This window comes from Falco rusticolus, chromosome 7, assembly GCF_015220075.1.
Source record: "Falco rusticolus isolate bFalRus1 chromosome 7, bFalRus1.pri, whole genome shotgun sequence".
Taxonomy (NCBI): domain Eukaryota; kingdom Metazoa; phylum Chordata; class Aves; order Falconiformes; family Falconidae; genus Falco; species Falco rusticolus.
Window position 1 is genome coordinate 27,349,618 of NC_051193.1, and position 20,013 is coordinate 27,369,630.

The following is a 20,013-nucleotide window of genomic DNA, read 5'->3' on the forward strand; positions in this document are numbered from 1 at the left end:
TTGAACTCACCACGTAATCAAAGGGCATCCACGCAGGGATCACATGCAATTTCCACCTAAAGCTTCAGAAAGTTTCCTATAGCTAACTAAAGTGATACATACGGATATGAAGTAATGAAACCATGGGAGTAGGAGGGCCAAAGGCGAAACATCAGGATGAACTCAGCATCCCGTGAGGCTGCATCCCAGGGAATGATAAAGCTGATAAGTAAATAGCCTGGCACCACATCTCTCTTAGGGCAAACCAAGCGCAGCTAGCCTGGCCAGCAGGCAGTATCTCACACACTTTCCACACCTTGCCTGAAGCACCACAGCTCGGAGAAACAGAGGCAACAACTGCTTCAACTCTCTCAGAATTTCATCATATCATACTTTCATGGAAAAAACCCACAGCCTGTCTGTCCTCCTCCACTTCTGCAGGAGCTAACTTTGCCGCTCAAACCAGCACAGTCCGTCCGTACTCAAGACATCCCACTGCAGGATTTAAACAAACCTCAACACCCACGGAATGAGAAAAAGGAAAAAATTATGTTCATGTACCCTAAAGAGGTGGTTGGTTGCGACTGCTGAAGCAATGACAGATCATAAAACATTCTCAAGATCTCCATACCCATCCTCTTAAGCCCCTCTGTCCTCAGTCTGATATTGTGAGCCAAATTTAAAAAACAGACTCTCTCTAGACAGGATCTGTTTGGCAAAGGTGTAAAGGCACTATGTTAATCAGAAAGTTAGTCGTGCCTCTTCACAATTAACCAAGCAGCAGAGGATCAGGACTCAAACAGTGCTTTTAACACCGACATGCCTGCCTGACAAAACAAAACAGCATTATCAGAAACTGCTTCTACTGTCCAATTACTGACCCAGACTCTTGCTAAATAGCATGCTGGTGAGGGTATTTTGATTATGCAGATACACTCTGCCCAGCCTCAGAAACCCACACCCCTCATGATCCACTAATGCTACAAAAGCGGTGCCCACATAGCTGAGTTAGCTCAGCTCCCTTCCCTCCACATACCGTATCATTATCCTCCCCTGCAACAGAAATCATCCTCTTAAGGCAGGGGTTATTTAAAATGGCAATGCTTCTTTCACAAAACAGTGAAACGAAGAGGGATCTCAGCTGCTTGAGAGAATCTATCATATTTAAATTAACAACATGCCTCTGACAGACAATACAGCTGTGAATACCTGCAAGTGATAAAACAATTACTTTCCTTCCCTTACCCCACCGTAGACCAAATGCATCAAAAGAAAAATTTCAGCTGCTGTTTTCAAACCCCTTATAAATACAAGACAAATAACCTGAAACTGTTAATCACTGGAGAGCAATGAACACTTATTAGGCATTGTTTGCTGACAAATTTTAATTCTTTAAGTTTGATCAAGACAAAGATGGTATGGCCCCACCTTTATTCTACCTACCATGTTTACTTTTCTGTGCCTGTGCAAGAGACTTTACCACTTATCTTCCCGTAAGATGAATGACTAAATCTCCCAAACATCTTTGGGAGCCTAGTGATTATAATTTAACTATTATCTTGCATGTCTGTACATTAAACAGCGAGTTAAGGCAAACGTAACACAATTCTACATTGCTTCAATAGCAATGATCAGCAGAGAGCCACACACGCAGCTGACAAGACAGCAAAAACAGCTTCTTGGGGTGGGCTAGCCCATTAAATGTGAGAAGAAATGACATCTTTAATGCTGCACAGGAAAGCGCTACAAGAATGCTCAGGAACGATTTTTTACCAATAAGCCAATAGAACCCCCTTGAAATGACCTCTTCACTCTGTGACGAGAAACAGCACCTGCCTTTCTGGAATGTCTCAAAACTCACATTTCAACAGGCTACAAATCCAGCTGTTCACACTAACCTGAAAAGGTGTTTCATTCAGCTTTCTGGAAACGTCCAGCCAAACCTTCCCCATCTCTACAAAAACATGAACCTTCTATATACTATATTCATGCAGAAGACACACAAATAGACCTGGGAGAAGAGGAATTCCAGCATGCCAAAATATCAAATATGGCATTAAAGATGCCATTTGGATGGATCAGCTCAATAAACACAGCAGTTCTGACCACCAGGATTGCAGGTCAGCTCAAAGCTCCGAGGGCTACCCCCGAGTGCATCTCGCACTACCTTTTTTACTATCTTCAGAAGCAGAGAAGTCAGTGAAAACAAATACAGCCATATAAAGGGTAACAGACTAGGAAAAAGTACTGGGAGAGGCTAAGACTATGGAACAAAAGCCTTGGCACTTCTTAATTCTCTCTCCGTTGCAACAAATTCCAGATTTTTTACTGCCTGCTCATGACGTACTGCCTGCTCATGACAACCAGTGTCTGCTCAAACTATATCTTAGTGTCCCACAGTCTCAAAAGTGAGCAACTCTGAGATCTGTGATGCTAAATGCACTGGTCCCATAATTTGACTATCTCTTGACAGAGCAGAGGGAACTCAGTGTCCTGTGTCTGACAGCTCTGTTAGTGGTCACTGACTCAGAGATAAGATGTTAGCCCTTTCCCCAATGCCCCCCGCCCCTTCCTCATGTTTCTATGTAACCACACCCCCTCTTGAATCCCTTTCCTTGGGATTTGATGGGGCAGTATGGAAACAGCACCCACAAAACAGATTTGCCCCTGACCTCCAGTCCCAACTGAAGGAGAAATCAGGAAGCGACTCCTTTGCTCACACCTCCTTTCACCAAAACAGTGCCAGAGGTCCAGAGACATGGTCAAGCTGTGGCTTCTTGGCATGGCATTTTCCATCCACCACAGGGGAAGGTGAGCTTTGGCTCTTCAAGCAGCAAAGAAGATCCTTGCAGACACTATCCACCATGCTGGATAAAATTAACTACTCTAATGCTTGAGTGAAGGGATTCAGAAAGCCAAAGAGCAGCATGGAAACCTCTCTGTCCTAAACACTGAAATTTTCCCCCAGTCTAGGAAGGAAGAGCAGTTTATCCAGTCTCTGTACACGTAGCCTCAGATCTTCACGTGATGGAGACGCTTCCTGCAGGCCAGCCACTGAGGAACACATGAGAAGGCAGATCTGGGTCTCAAAACAGTGCCAACAGGCTAAATATTATCCAGCAGAGGAAGACACCAATTTTGCTGAGCTGGTCAGGTGGCAACAGTGTTAAAAGGTGTTTCAATCTCAGTAGACCTGCTCTGCTATTTTGATAAACAGAAGGGACCCCCATTTTTCAGATAAGCCACTCTTGAACAGATTCCCAAATGACAAAAGGGAAAGGGGGTGGGAGATGCATGACAAATACGCTGTGTGGTGCTGCCTGTGAAAACACGCTCTCCAGTCCAGCAAACCACAGCTTGGAGGAAAACGTGGTAGTACATAATATAGACACCCCTTCATTATAATTAGACAGATTTAGTTATCCTATCAGAAAGATTACTTGGAAAAGCCAAATGGGAAGTTCAGATAAACTATTTCTGCAATACCCCTTCCATAGGTACACTCTGCAGGGAGATTTGGCAAAGGCTGGTGGAATAAATTGTCTTGCTATTTTTCAACGACTGTCAGTGTCAGGTTTGCTGTATTTACCTACTCCCATTAAAAGCACTGCAGCATCTGGTTTTATAGATCACAAATGCAAGATCTTCAGCAAAATACCCTGCCCTTCTTGTTGATTGGTGGTCCTGAGTGCATTTAGGATTCAAATAAAAAGTTCAAAGGCTGCTGCATCTACCAAATATCACTGAGTGCTCTTATTCTAGGAATCCTTCAGAAATTTGGAAAGTACTATTCTAACTTCTTGAAGAAAAACACAATCTGAAATCCTAACAAAAGTGCTAGAGTGTAAGAAAGTCTTGACAATCTAAAATGCAAGGCATGAGGTTGCCTTGAGTTGAAGAACAACTTTTATGAATATGCAGATCTACCTGTTTTGCATTGCTCTCAAATGGAATCACCTTGGGTTGATGATGCTGCCTCTTTTCATTCACAGCCATAACCAAGAAGCCAGGTGCCAAACATGAATAAAGGTGGCAAGCATATTTGTTTTTCCAGCTGCAGGGCGGATGGACAGTTGCTGGTGTCAGCAAAATATGCTGGCAAACTCTGCTATGGCCTTGCTAACAGGAAGAGCTATTCTCTCTGACACGGACGACCTGCATACTTCTACCACGCACCTCTGCTGATGGAACTGGGAATCACTCAGACACCTTATGTTATAAATCTTGGACACATCAACGTTATCCGAACACGTTGGCAATGAAAATGATCATTGCATCTTCTGGAGACAAAGATGAAGTAGATACTGGTATGCAAATGTTCTGATCTTTGATCTGTTCTTCCTTTGCAGAGATTTCCTCTGCTGTTGCGGGGGTGGGTAGTGTGTGCGTTTCAAAAGGGATGTTCGAACTGCACTATTCACTTCCTCTGAATGGATAGCTCACGTTGAAACAGAGCTCTGGTGCAAGGCAGAAAAGGCACAGCTCACATATACAGCACCTCTCGTGTTCGACATTGGTCTCCAAAAACATGTGCAACATGCAGGGAACAAAAGAACGTGCTCTAGTTAACTCCTTCCTGTGCAGGTCCGCAGGATGCCTCAGCCTCCCTCACTGATTGTACCACAAATAAATGAGGAATAACAAAATCATCTACCCAGCAGAGTGTCTCCTGAAGGATAAGTACTAGACAGTTAATACTGCAATGGAAGACTATACATCAGAGACAAGGCTGGTACCAAGAGGACAATAAACTCAACAGAACAGACTCTCAGTTCCTCCTTGGCTTCAGAGACACTGGGTACAGCCCTGGTACTTGACAGAAGCACACTGAGAAGTCACTATCACTCTTTCTTTGGCTCCTCAGAGGACCTAACCCAGGAGGACAACTCCCTTCAAAAGAGCTGGAAGAGAAATCAGACCTGTTTTTAAGACCTCTGAGACTACCTGCTTTTGAAAGTAAGAGACAAGGAAAAACAGACATAGGGAGAAATACTCCTACTTCTGCCACATAACCTACCATTAACAGAAGACATAAGCAATGGGAGGTAATGTTTAAAACCCAAACAGCTTTGAATGTTCCACAACAAAGATCAAGTGCTTAATAAGAAAAAAAACCTTACAAATATTACACATGGAAAAGCGAGGGCTTCCCCCCAGCTCCTGAATATCCTAACAAAGATTGTCAATAAACCACTGAGCATCTTAGTTCTCAGCAATACATATATATCTCCTACTGACCACATCCTAAAAGAAAAGTACGCAATTTCCCAGAAGAGAAACTCAAGCAACAGAAACTCACAACCACTGGTTTGATGCCACTCTAAATACCTTCATATGGAAAACCTAGAGTACTTTTAAGAGTTCAGCATGGCTACTGCAAACACTGCTAACCAGAAGGCTTTGATCTCAAAAGGAGGAGTGGAATCCTCCAACGTGACAGATGTTTTATAGTAATTTATATGTATAAGCTATGTATATTCACCAGGGACAGAAGTGCTGAATCAGGGATGGCCAGTCCAATTGGTCTGCAGCTGCTAAAACATATTTGTATGAAGTCGGGAGTATGTGATTAAAAATTATCATAGCCATAACTGTACTCTGGTATTGAAACAAAGCCATATACTAAGCAATGATACTCCATTTTTAACCTGTTGACTTTAAGCAGTAGAAGGTTTTAACCAGTAAGTACTCATGATCTATGAAATTAGACTGACATTAAGAATTATTTTCAAAATATCAAATACAGGTTCTCAACAGCCTTTGCACCAGGAATTATACTCCAAAACTCTGAGAATAAGGCACTAATGACACAAGCAGGGCCGAAACTTGATTCAAACTGGACAGAGTCCCACTTCAATAGCGCCCATTAAAGAAAAAAAAATATTTTTTAAAACTGTATTTGAGCAAGAGTCTCTGTGTGCCATGATCCATTCCATTACTCACTATTTTCCTGCAGCAGTGATCAGCGGCAAACCAGCATATGTTTCTTCTAAGTTAATGCCTTTATCTGGTACAGGAGATTAAAAAAACAACCAACCCACCCCAAGAGAAGAGAGACTGAGCAGGTGACTCAAGAAGGAATGAAATTTCTATGATATTCAATAAAAATGGCTCTCTTGTTTACGGGTAGTTTCTGCTATTAATTTGGTATATTTCTCACCCCCTGTGCTTACTTCTAAAGAAAGCTACTGTAGCACTGTTCACAGTCCTGCTTGGAAGAACCAAAACAAGACAGCTTTAGAATTGCCGCACAAGATCATATTTGATCCTCTCAGTAAGGACAGACATCAGCTATTCACCCTGCAGAAGCAGCATACAGAGGGTGCTGGGCTGCGCAAACGCATCATCTTTCGGCTCAGCTGCCAAACAAGAGCTTTCAAAAAGACAAGTCTACATAAACCATCCTTTTGTTTCCCTTCTCCAAAAATGGAAGATTAGTTAAAACTCTGTTTGGGGCACTTGCATTAAAAACCACAAAAAAAAACAAGCCCTGTGTAGCTGAGGGAGAAGGAGACAGAGGAGGTAGTAGCGAGTGGAATTGTTCCCCAGCAAAGTCAACAGGCTGACAGTTTACTAGTCATCTTGTAGTCAAAGACTCCAAATTCCTTTTTACGTGCAAGGGGTGGCAACCCCACATCTCTTGCCATGACACAGGGTATTACTTGCCCTAAATCTCTCCACCAAACCTATTCCAACTCAATAATAAATACTCAACTAGAAAGTCCACACAGGAAATCCCAGTAAGATATAGCCAAAGTAAATGATTGCCCTAATGCAGCACTTATTTTCTGAATCCCTTCAGGACGTTAACATCTACAAATAACCATAAACTAAATGACTTGATGCTCTGATACAACCAAATCCCACAAGCTATCCAAATGGGCCAGTCTTCCACTACTCCACCTACTTCCACAAAATCTCATGGGCTGCAGAAACATGCACTTACAGAGCTGCTGATGTGAACTTTGTATCAAAACTGGCCTTATACAAATTACACTACAAGGCCCTATTGAAAAGCTGCAGGTTCACTGACAGGTCATGCTGGCATGAAATACCATACAGGGAAACATCTAACCACACCAGGAGAGTTTACCTGGGATGGGATCTGACAGGCCACTTCCTAGTGCTGGAGATTAAATTCCATTTACAGTTTCTAGTGGCTTTTTTCATTTTCTGCTCTAAGACACTGGTCAGCTGGGTGTTGCTGCATTAACCACACACACAATGTCTATTTCAGCATGACTGTGCTGAATAAACTTACCTCATTTTTAAATACTGCTTTGAGATATTCATGTATATGACCAAGGAGGGCAAACAGAAATCTTGCCAGGAAAGCCAAATTAAAATCTCACTCTCGTAGACCTTGCCTTTGCAGCATTAAGAGATACAATGCTGAGGATGCCAACCATTTGCCAAGGAGTAGGGACAAAAAAAAATAAATACTGTCAGCATATTATTAAGTCCCGGTGAGCACCCAATCTTCATTATTATAGCCTCTTTCAGAAGTCAGCGATTTAAGATAGCTTGATAGGATGCTTTGAGAGGTAAATTATTCCAATGGATTAGAAGTAATATCCTCTATGAAAAAGAAAATAAAAAGCTTCCCAATACAGATGACAACTAACACATCAGGCTTGTAATGGAAATTGTACTTCCAACACTGGTAGACCCAAACTTGGATCTACTTACACACTGTGAATAGATAAGAATACACTCTATGGTTTCTCCCCAACCCTGAAATGGGGGGTGTGTGTGTGGGGTGTGGGGCAGGGAGAGGGGAGAATATTAAAACAATGGCAACAATCCAGTACTTATGAGCAACCCTACAATCAACCATTGTGTGCCATGTGACAGACAAGAGAAAAAAACCCCACAAACACTGAAAACACACATTTCAGTTTTAAGCTTCCATAGTAGTAATGAAAAGCAAAGTGGGTAGGAGATTTTCAGAAAGGTCTTAAATATTCTTCTGTAACCTAATAGCGAACACAAATATTTGCTTAACCTCTGTCTTCAACATCCAAAAAAGAACCAATTACTCTAAAAGCTACCAAATGCCCCAAGAAGAATTTGAGGCATGAACCACCACCACCAAAAAGCATCTGAGGAAGAGGCAGATCTCCCACAATCAGAAAGGCTGCCTCATTTAGACATCCTAAAACCAACTGTGCTGAAGACACTGGTGACTCATTATTAGCGATGGAGCAAAGAAACCACTTGAAGAGGTGAGAGGAAAATTCCATTTTAATTTAAGAGTACTCTCTAGCAAACTCTGCCCAAGCTCTGCAACATAACAACAATCAGATATTCACTAAGAAATTCATTTTATAAACACTACTGACAGCCCGCAGCAAGCACAAGACATCTGTGGCAAGAAGAGACTTGCCATGAACTAAGAAAAATAAAATATAATGTTTATACATTAAGTCCTTTCAAGAAAAAAGGTTTACTTTAGTTACTTTTAAAACTAACATAGTGTGAACGACTTTTAAAAATAAGTTTGCTTTGCTTATTTCTCATAACAGCCAGGGCCATCTGATTCAGTATTCCCTTGATACAGGTCCTCCCTGTTGCAGGGCTTTATGAAAACAAAGAGCACACCAATGACCTAGAAACAAATGTAGGCTCTCAAACTACTTTAAACTCATTCACTTTATACTTGTGTAAGATTTATAACAACGTCTGAAATGACTTTCAAAGTCTTCAATTTAAATTTGCCAGGTTGCACTATGAGAAGGTTTGGGTTTATTCCTATCTGAAACTGTTTCAGGAACAGAAGACACATTTTTCATAACCCAAAAAATGGAGGTGGGGAGGAGGGTTATGGTTTGGGTTTTGGGGTTTTTTTTGTTTTGTTTTGGGTTGTTTGTTTTTTTTTTTAAGGGGATATGTTTACATGGCAAAGAGCAGAGCCATGCATTCAAACCAGCTCCGGAACCGGAAGCTGTATGACATGTCAGCACAGCACTCCACTAATTACCAGGATAATGAGAAGCAGAATATTTCTTTTTCCACAAAGAGATGACACAAAATACTTCTCTGCAACACAGCTAGTTAATTCTTGTCGTGCAGCCCTGTACTGTGAAGGCATACTCAACCAAAGTAGCTCATGGTATGCTGAGGTTTGGACTGACGAAACCTGAAATGCCCTTTTGAAGGATTTAGAGCTTGATTCCCTAGCAAAGAAGTCAACTGATCTGTGCAAAGCACTCTAGGAGAGAAAAAACCCAAAACAAAACAAAAACAAAAAAAGGGAAGAAAAAAAGGAAGGTAAATATGCACCATGAAAACTTTTAAAAATAACTCCCTGAGGCCATAAGTAACTATTTCAAAGGGGTGGTGGGAACAAGATCCATCTATAGAACTTCAATTTGAACATTAGCGGAGAGCCCTACTCCCAGCATGAGCAATTACTGCTGCCTTTCATGTGGCAGAGTAACACACCTTTTCTCCTACAGCTGGTTGTGTCAGGTCTATTTTAAACACGCTCAACAGCATTACAAAGTAAAACATTGCAGTGAGGCTTCCCATGTGGCTGAAAACTCTGGTTACCAAAGACAGTCTTTATAAGTAACCCAACCCCTAAAGTTGCCCAGCATCCCTGATGTCTGGGGAAACGACTCATGCTTCCCAGAGAGGCAGGCAAAGGCACACGCCATGCCTGCTCCTTCTCTTTCCCGTGGCCGTGGTTCTGGCGATGTGAGCACCAGTATGCACCGTTTCACGAGCATCCACCAGATTTGCAGCTGTAACCCTACCATGAGATGTAACTCCGCTCCAGCTTCGGAAGAGCTTTAATCTGCTTCTGCCTTTTGCCTGCTATTATTAACCTCAGGGATAAACTCGCACCCTTTTAATCAGGTGCTCTAACCGGTGCATTCTGGAAGCAGGTAGCACAGACAGGTCTCCTCTCCCTTCCTTAGCAGTTAGAAGTGTCACCCGCAGTATTCACCAGTTGAGACCTCTAAGAAATCACTGAGGGGATCGGTAAGGCAGGACCCTTCAATGCTTGCAAGAAGTCAATCCTTTTAAATAAAAGCGTTAAAGAGAAAGAGGGAAACCTGACGCTGAGGGAAACCCTGAGTCCACAGGTTTTTGAGAGCCGCTCTGTCCCGCCGCCCGCTGGGTGCCCCCGGCCGTGAGGGGAGCCCCGGGCCGGGCCGTGAGGGGAGCCCCGCAGCCGCTGCTCCAGGCCTCGAAGGGAGTCCCAGGCCTTGAGGGGCGCCCCCTTTTCCGGGCCGGCCGTGAGGGGAGCCCCGCAGCCGCCGCCCCGGGCCGTGAGGGGAGCCCCCGGGCCGCGAGGGGAGCCCCCGCAGCCGCCGCCCCGGGCCCGGCCCCGCCACTCACCTTGTAGACATCGCCGTAGGTGCCGCTGCCCACTCGCTGGATCAGCTCGTAGTCCTGCTGCGGGTTCCGCCTCAGGATATCCCCGCTCGGCCGCGCCACCGGCTCCATCTCCAGCCCCCGCCGCGGGAAGAGGAGCAGCGGCCGCTCTCCGCCTCGCCCCGCCGGCCGGGGTTCCTCCCAGCGCGGCAGCCGGCCCACTGCTCCTGCGGCGGAAAGCGCTGGCTGAGGGGGGCTCCCGGGGCGGGCTCTGGGCCGCGGCCGCCGAGACAAAGGCGGGCAGCGGGCGGTTGCCACGGCCGCTGGCGGCCCGGCGGCGGGGGCAGCGCCCTTCGCAGCGATTCCCGGGTGTCTCTGCGGCAACGGGGAAGCGCCGAACCCGGCGGGGAACGTTCGCCCCGGCCATAGTGGCGAGGGAGGTCCCGGCCCGCCGGCGCTGAGGAGGCGCCGCGGCCCGCCCGCCGCCGGCCGGGGCAGCCGCCAGCCCGCCCGCAGCCAGGCCCCGCCGCAAGGCCGGGCCGGCTCCTACCTGCGCGCCCTTTGTCCCGCCGGAGAGGGAGCGCCGCCGCCTCCTGCCGCCGCCGCAGCCCAGCGCTCCTCCCCAGCCGCAGCCGCGGCCGCGGCCCCCACGCACGCACCGCCCGGCCCCGCCGAGCCGAGCCGAGCCGGGACGGGACGGGTCGGGTCGGGTCGGGTCGGGACGGGGCAGCAGCGGGCCTCCGCGACGCCGCAGCGCCACGGCGCGGCCGACGGCCCGGCCCGGCCCAGCCCTGCCCGCCCCGGCCCCGCCCGCCCCGCCCCGCCCCGCGCCAGCCGCGGGACCCGGCCGCCCTCGGCGTTAGCGAAACCTGTGTCACCGTGGCTGCCGCCGGGGGCTGCCCGCCGCTGCACCGCCCTGCTACGGCGGCGGCCCGGGCCGGGCCCGCAAGGCCGCTCCGCCCCGGCGGCGGTGGCCCCGCGGCTCGGCCAGCCCGCACTGCCCGGGCAGCCCGCACTGCCCGGGCTGGGGGCGGGCTGGGGGCCCGGGGGCAACGCCGGGGAGCTGGGGGCTGCCGCGCCATGGGGCTCCTGGAGCCGTGGAGTGGGCTGGGTGGGAAGGGACCTTTACAGGCCATCTAGTCCGTGCCCCCTGCAGCGAGCGGGGACATCTTCAACTTCATCAGCTGGCTCAGAGCCCCGTCCAACCTGGCTTTGAATGTTTCCAGGGACGGACATCCACCACCGATCTGGGTGAGGGAAGGGGTTAAAGAAATTTTAGTAGATCTAATCGCTTAACGATTACCTAGATTGTTGTTGATAAATAATGCTTTGTTTTACTATTGTATAAATTAACTGAAGCAAGGAGTCTACAGTTCCTCCTGAAGGACGGTTCATGATGAGAACTAGCTAAAACCAACTCTATAGTTTGGACAAAGACCAAGAATAACTGAGTCTGTTCGAAGAGAGAAGGTAAAAAGTTCAGAGCAAGGGCATCCCCATGACCCCCACCAAGAGACACTATGCAAGTGCAGTTGGGAAGGACTTATGGAAATGACTTCTTGAAACTAATTTTAATGTGAAGTGGGGCTAGGTTATTAATATGTATAGGTGTATTTGGGAATCTTATGTATACGCACCATTTGATTGTATAAATTGAGGCAAGTTGTTGCCCCAGGCATGCACGGCTTTGGTGGGACTACCCCTGGTGCTGCCCAGCGCTGAATAAACATACCTACTTTACAATCTGATAAGTTTGTGGAGTCTGATTCTGCAGGTCATGGGCAACCTGTGCCAGTGCCTCATCACCCTCATAATAAAAAAATTCTCTCTTATATCTACTCTGAATCTCCCGTCTTTCAGTTTAAAGCCATTCCCCCTTGTCCTGTCACTCCATGCCCCTGTAAGAAGCCCCCCCCAGCTTCCCTGTCGGCCCCTTTGGGCACTGGCAGGTGCTGTCAGGTCCCCCCGCAGCCTTCTCTTCTCCAGGCTGAACAGCCCCAACTCCCAGCCTGTCTCCACAGCAGAGGTGCCCCAGCCCTCTGAGCATCTTCATGGCCCCCTCTGGACTTGCTCCAACAGGTCTATGTCTTTGCTGTGGGGAGACAAGTGTGGGGGTAGGCAAGGCTGTTGGCCTGTGCCCCTTGGTTTGAGGCAGGAGGAAAGCCCGCAGCTTGCCTATATCACATATACATAACATATTTGTATCCGTGTATGTGTCTGCCAAACACCAGGATGAGCTTTCCACCTCACACACTGAAGCTCTTCTTTTGTGTACGTCCTGGTAGGGTTATCGCAGCTGCCACAGCAAAACTGAGCTGGGTGCCGGAGGCTGACCTGCCCCCAGAGACGCTGTGAGGTGTGACAGGAGGAAGAAGAGGAGGAGGAGGAGGATGTACCAGCTGGGGACAACAGGGACACGGGCTATGCAGGACTCCCTGGGTCAGTGAGTCTTATCCTTTACAGTCTGGATTGCAACCCTGCAGCCGCATCACGTAATCCTTCCCGCGGGCTAATCAAGCACCCCGGTATTTAGCTTTGTGGGCAGTCAGCTCCGTGATAGTCACACTAGAATTAACTGGGACTTGTTGGGACTTGTCTCCTCGGGCTCCTAAAGTCAAAGAAAGCTTCTGTGAAACTGCAAGATGGAAAGTATTTTGTATCTGCCTTTCCCTCTTTGGAGAACAATTATTTTCAACAAAGCAGGCAAAACTCTCTGCAAAACTCACCTATGGTCTCTCAAATGAGTGCTAAACAATTCAAGAAACCCAAAGGTGGGGATATGGAGCAGAGGAATGCTGGAATTAGCAGTAGTATTCGCTGCATGTAAAATCATTAAGGCCTAAAAAGAGGTGTGATTTTCTAGGCGCAAAAAATACCACATACTCAACGCAGGAAATACGTTTGCAAAAGCTAGGTAGAAAAAAATTAAATGGATGCCAGATGTACAAGTCTCTGTGGTACTGGATTGGTTATTTAAGAACAGATTCTGCCTCTTTGGCAGCCAGACAGCCCATGCAGGTCCAATATAGTCTATCGACAAAGTAGCTGGGTACTGATTCAGTTTAAAATGGAGCCTGGGTTTTAAGCTTACTCCAGCACATTTAGAAATCCCACATGCAAGTACCTGGAACAGCGGTGTTGATTGCATAAGCTTTTCCTTCAAAACATAGGCTCTATAGCATAACTCATTAGGATCAGCATGTTGCTTTAGGTTAAACTGAAAGACAGCATATGCAGACTCTTGGGAGTTGCATAGTGGCATTTGATTTCACTGGGGTTTTATTTATGAGCTTATTTGAAAATGTGTGTGTCAGAAGCAGGCTGCAAAAAAATATGAACAGTCCTGCTTCCAGAGAAACAGGGGAGCACAGCACTGCTAACTGAAAGAGATACGCATTTAATTTCCCCTTGTGCTCTGAAAGGCTTCTGCATCCTGTATGTTCTCTCCAACATAAATATGTTAAGTTTTCCTGAACACCCAGCAAATAAAGAAGAAACTATTAGGGAGCTCCCATTAGGGAGCTGTATTTCCTCAAGTGATTTTTAACAAAACAATTACCTCTCCCCCCATAAATTAGCTTCCTGCACTCCTGATACCGAGCTGTTTGTGTCCTTTTTCTTTTCTCTTCCTTGGCTAAGGGTTCGAATGCCACTTTCCACTCTACTGATTTGCTGCTCTTGACAAGCCATCAGATGACAGCACAGGAAAGAGGCCATTTCATTTTCCAGTAGCAGATGGTGCATTAAGACTTGGCCTTCTAGAACGTCTTACAGATCCAAGGGCCGTCCAACGACTGCAATTTAATGCAAAGGCTCCTGCATTGACCACTATTTTGTCCTTGCTGGGTTAAGTTTCCCTTCCCACCTGGAGGTGTAGTTTCCCATCCAGTATCGACAGTGGTGAAGCATGAGCTCTCAGAGCCTGCCTTGTGATCTGAGCTTCAGTCCTCCTTCCCCCGGCTGGGTCTCAGTCCCTGTTGGAAGCCCTACTGGAAAACATACGTAAGTAAATAAGAGCAGCACCAGGACTGTATTACTATCACCATTTCATGATTAGAAAAATGGAGGTAAACGAGCTGTGCAAGGCGTATGGTGCAAGGTATGGCTGGACACCGTACGCTGCCAGGCACGTCCACTTGAGCACCCGCTGATTCCCACTCTGCATTTTCCACCCTAGACCACGTTGCTTTTCTGGTCAAGCGTGTTAAGGAATGTGCTTTTATGCAGCATCTCTCCTCTGAATGGGTCCCAACCTTAAAAGGAATGTTAAGTGGTTTTACATCAGGCCTTATGTAGGATCAGAGAATGTAATCTGTTTGCATTGTAGTCTTGAGAGGAAGAACAGCCAAGATTTTTTTTAATGAGACATCGAGATTCATCTGGTAATGGTAGATGCAAAACTGTAGAAATTTCTAACTGAACAATATAATAAAGGTCATTTTAAAAGCAGCAGAATGTGCTGTGTGTGTGAATGCATGTTCGTTTTCAAACGAGGAACTCTGAGCTATGAAACAGCAGCAGGAAGGAAAAGTACTTCAGCCCTAGTTTTTATCAAACTGCTAAAATGTCTTTAATTTCACATAGTCTAACAATCTCACGTGGAAGGTGCTCAAAACCATTCTGTGAGATTGCTTCACGTTTGTTGTGTGTTTGAATAATAAAATAGATCAGCTGCATGAATCAACCAGAGGACCTGCAGCTTTTCCCCTTCATTGATTCCTGCAATACACTGTATTTTGCATCAAACTTTGTTGTTGAGGAGACAGAGTATGCTCTCAAGAAATGCTGCCGCATCTTCCCTATGATTCAAGATGTAGCTTTTTTTCCCCAAAGTTTGTGGTTTGGGTTTTTCAGGCTGGTTTTCCTCCATGATGAAACACACACTGTGGCTACACCCCGTCTCCCCACGGCCATGAGCGAGGGGCCCACAGAGAAGCTTTTTCCAGGCTCTCTGCTGGCAGCCTCCTGCCCTTGGGTCCCATTCTGCCTGTGACAGGCAGGATGCTGAACATACTAAAGCTTTTCAGCATCACCTCAGCAGCTCTCGGTGCTGTTAATGCTGCTTTACCTGCCTGCTGAGCTCTGCTAGTGGGACCCAGAATAAGAGGGATAGGGCAGGTTTCACAGGGTCCCTACCAGTCCCTCACTGCTAAAATGGTCCTTTGGGACAGGTGGGATGGCAGTTGCTGTGGGCACATGATGACAAGCACAAATGATGCCTGGAAAAAAAAAAAAAGAGCTTGGGTAAAGGGGCTCTGATGAAAGGAGCATGCTATTTCTGTGGCAAAAACAGAAAGAGGGAGAGGTCTTGGAAAAACGGATGCAAGGAATCAGCCAAGGGAGCAGCCTTGGGGAAGAGAAGAAGGAGGAGATGGCATCCAGGCCTGTTAGACGCTAGCATGGGAATTCACTTGCTCCAGAAGGCATCAGTCTCCCATAGATTGAGGATCTCTCCAGCATCGTTGTTGAGATGCTCTGGGAATGGACCAAAACCTTTTTTCAGGCTGTCAGGAGACCTGGCTCCCTTGCAGGAGCAGAATGAAATAAAACCACAGCTCAGACCCTCATGCCAGCTTTAACTGAGGCCCTTGTGCAAGGGTTTGTTTTTCACGGAAGGAACAGGAGCGCTAGTGGCTATACATTATTTTTGTGTCACCCTGTTTACGTAGCTGTCTCTCAGGAGACTTTGCAGCTGATTGTGCTGTTTGCATTCAAAGGAAGGAAACCAGCTGGATGTTCCCTCCCACGTGCACGCGCGGGAGGGCAGAGGTGAAGCAGGCAGCTCCGCCAACAGTAACCGTTCAGCACGAGGATGCAGGAGACTGTTCAATTAAAAGCAGCATCAACAAGGGGACTTCAGAGTACTGCAGGGAAACCTGGCTGCTCCCCCTGTTTCCAGGTGCACAAACCTGGCTGGAACATATGGCAAATATCTTGCTGAATCATGCAGGCAGGTGATTTAGTTGTTTCTGCCAAGATGGAAAAGGAGCTGGAACCCTTTCCCTGGATGAGGTGTATCTTCAGGGGGAAATCCTACAATCAGACTTGGCACACACAGGTTTTGGCTTGGACTCACTAAAGCCACGTTGCAAAAAAAAAAAAAAAAAAAAAAAGAGAGAGAGACTGCCGAGGAAAGATGTTTTGAATATAGTGTCTATTTGCCTGTCAGTACAGGGGAGAAAGAACAAATTAAAACTAATATCAGGCATAGGTGGGAAGCTGGGCTTAGAAGAGATCTTACTGACCTCTAAAGAGAAAAGAGAGGAAGGAAGAAAAATCTTGGAAGGTTGTGGTTAGTCCTGCAATGCTGGTGTGCCTCAGTGCTTGGGACAGAAAAGAATAACCTGGGGCTGCAAGCAAGCGGTGAGGCTCCAGATACAGCACTGAGGCACGTGCAGCTGGGTCCGCGAAATTGTCTGAACCCACAGCTGAGAGTGGGGTATTTTATTCAAATCCAGCAAAACCTTGCCAGAGTCCTGAGGATGCTGTTTGGTGCTGAGGAACCTACTGGAAACCGGCCTAAACAGTCTAACTCAGATGAGAAAAGCTGCATTTTTTGCTGGACTTCTGCAATATCTCGTCATTTTGGTGCTGAGCGCTGACCAGACCCAGGCGGTGCAATGGCAGCCCCCGAAGTAAAAACCAGGCCTGTGTCTGAACACATGCTGCGGCTGCTTTGGTTGAAGTTTTGGGCTTTTTGTATTCTTCAGTAGTTCCTTCACTTTACAGAGCATCTTCCAGAAGGAAGGATCTTCACAAAGGCTGATTAAACAAGTCATTTAATTAGCTGCTGAAATTCTGTCTGCTCCATGAATGAAATATGATGGCTCTGTTACAGCCATAGTGTGCAATCATGTTTACAGAAGAAGCAAAGATAATTCCTTTGGCTGCAAGCCCCATCTAAATGTAGGCGATCATAACGCCCCGTTCAGGGTGAGAAATAGGAACAGCAGGAATAGAAGGATTTCCTAAGCAACAAAGATCTGCTTCACTTAAAAATATTTCAGTAAGAGAAAACCAGGAAGATGTTAGGAAAGCTTCAGCTTTCCAGAAGAGCAGGGAAAACGCTGATGCTGGTTTATCACTTTTTGGTGTTTGTGAGGAATTGTGGCCTCTTAACCCAAGAATAGGGGCGCAGAAATTAAAACGACAATGACAAATCAATGTTGCAGAGCGTAACTGCTTGGGAGACATCCCCTTGCAATGCTCTTCAAACACAGTTGAGATCTCTATTCCTTTTACTTTCCCATGCAGTCAAGCAGAAGCAGTGAGAGAGTAAAGACCGAGAAGGCAGAAGTGATAATAATAACCGCAGGGAAGAAACGAACATATTCAAGAACCTTGTATAACCACCATACGAACAGATCTGTCACTTGGGGTTAAGACAGCACCTTGTCTGTGTCACAGCAAAGAAAACTCACACGGATGGCATGGTTTCCCTCAGCAGCAAGCCCCGGCGAGTACTTGGTGGTACCTGAGAAAGAGCAGAGATTTTGTAGCGTCCCTTTCCCACCTCTTACATAAGTATTGCACAACGCAGCTGGTTTCTGTTTGCGAAGGACTGGGGATATGAAAAGGAACTGTAAATGCTGCCTGGGTAAGTGGGCCAGTCGAATCAAGGTGAATTACGAAACCGCTCCTGCAAACTGTGTGAGTGGGACTCAAGATGGATTTAAATCCAGGTTCTCTCCTAATTCTGGGGTGTTTTCAGCACTGTATCTCCTGGCACACCAGCTTCAGGACCCCCCGGCTGTGGTTTCTTTCTGCAGGGTATTTTCTCTTTTTGCGTTTCACCCATTTAGGACTTTTTTCCTCAAGAATCCTTCCACTGAGTCCCTGTTCAGCGCACCTGCTCTTTGTGATCTGGCCACTTGGGCAGCGAGAACGTAAGGATGCTTCCTAGGAAGGGCTGTTTGCAAATGGAAAAATAATGGAAGGATGAATCGGTGAAGCAAAGGGATGGGTAGTGGGTGAAAATGAACCAGTGCTGAGTCATTCCCTGAAAAATAATTATCTGCAAAACCCTCTAACTTGGGATCACAGGAAATAATGCAGGAAAAGGCCTTGGGAGTTCATGCAGACAATCCCTGTGGCACAGTACAGGATCAAACCTCTCCACTTTCATTTTGATACCGTGTGTCATCATGGAAAAAGAAAGGGAAAAAAGGCCAGTAAATGGGGCAGCACAAGCTTGACCTAAGCAGCAGTTCTCAAAGGGAACGAGAAAAACAGGACCTGAGCCCATCTCAGTTTAATTAGACTTTCAAATTAACAGATCTCTTCCATGCTCTTTTTTTTTTTTTCCTCTCCGTTTCCCAGCTGCTTTTCTTTTAATCTCCTCTTTCAACCTATTTGAACCCCCCTGACAATCTCCAGTGTAAGAAATCCCCCCTCACAATGCCAATCGCTTCTCCGCTGCTTCAAAGCAGCAACCGGCACATGCAATTTCAGGGATTATTTATAAAAATGGCAAGGGAGCTTCTGCAAAGACCACGAGAGGCTGAGCTCGTCGCGGTCACAGTGCCCAGCAGCCACGGGCAGAAGGATTCAGCTGCCTGCCACGTGAGCCGGCACTTCACCGAGCTGAAATTATATGTTTCACTCCTAAGCTGTAAACACAGGGATGAAGCCAAGGGGAGGCAGTCACCAAGTATCGGAGAAGGCATTTACAAATTAAGTATCAGCATATCAATGGGAGCGCAACAACACATGGCTTTGGCATGGATGAGTTGCCTGGAACTGAAAACTGGTTTGCTTTTGAATGTTCTTCCCACTTTCAAAAATGAAGAGCGGATCCTGCAGGTTCCTGTGTATCCAACGAAGCTGGATGGCCATTGGGTTTGTGCAGCGGTCGCAGGCCACCATGCAAAAACAAGCAGCACTCTCCCAAAATCTCCTCTTGCAGATACAGTCTGGGGCTCAGTTCCCTTCCCATCCTTCCAAATTTTGGCCTGTATAATCCTCCGGTGACTGCCACATTTCAAGTTTGTTCAGTTGTTCCTTGAGCGCTATGCCATGCTTCTTCTGAAGAGCAGCACGATGCTGCGGCTTCAGAGACAGGTCAACTCCAGCAGCTTGTTGGCATCAAAAGCCTGGGCAAGCACCAGCTGAGGACCAGATGCTCACCCACGTGCTGGTCCGCGCGGTGTGGGTGGCAGTGGGTGAGCTCTTCTGCAGCTGGCGTCGCAAAGGGCTTCCACACTTTTCCTGGGTTTGCACAATAAATGCAGGCCTGGGAGGCTGCAGCTGGCAGGAGAACGTGGGAAGGCAAAGAAAAAGAAAACAGAACATCCTCCCTTTGTCCCTCCAGGTGGGATGTTTTGGCTGAGGGTGCAAGGGGCACCTCAGGGCAGCTGGGGCACGGGGCCAGCACCCCTGCTCCCAGGCAATTCGCACCCGGGTGCTCCCGTGCACTCCGGTTGAGTCATGGTCTCATGTGGCAGAGCACCGAATCGATCCCAAATATGAGGGGACAAGCCCTTGCTGGTAGAGGGAATCTGGAGGGAAGGTGCATCTTATCCATTGTGCTGCAGCTGGATCTTCCCCAGGGGTGCCCAAGCCTGGATCGTCGCGCTGCATCTTTACATGTGCAGCACATGTCTGGTGCTGCTGGCACAGCCAGAACCAGGGGGGCAGGAGCTGGCCGAGCCACTGGTGTTTTCTCAGCCCATGTGAACCTGTGCGCTTGCCACATGCCCCGGGAAGGGCACA

The 20,013-nt window shown here is 47.1% G+C and overlaps 1 protein-coding gene across 2 annotated transcripts in view; it reads right to left on the bottom strand.

The window, feature by feature from the left end:
- The window catches only part of MAP4K5 (mitogen-activated protein kinase kinase kinase kinase 5), a 70,151-nt gene extending 59,079 nt beyond the window's left edge, over window positions 1-11,072 (bottom strand). For both annotated transcript variants that reach the window (XM_037394819.1, XM_037394818.1), the window contains exons 1-2: window positions 10,853-11,072; window positions 10,327-10,529 (exon numbers count right to left, since the gene is read on the bottom strand). In XM_037394819.1, the coding sequence (XP_037250716.1) occupies window positions 10,327-10,434 (108 nt within the window). In that variant the 5' untranslated portion in view covers window positions 10,435-10,529; window positions 10,853-11,072. The remainder of the gene's footprint in view (window positions 1-10,326; window positions 10,530-10,852) is intronic.
- Window positions 11,073-20,013: the final 8,941 nt, after the last annotated feature.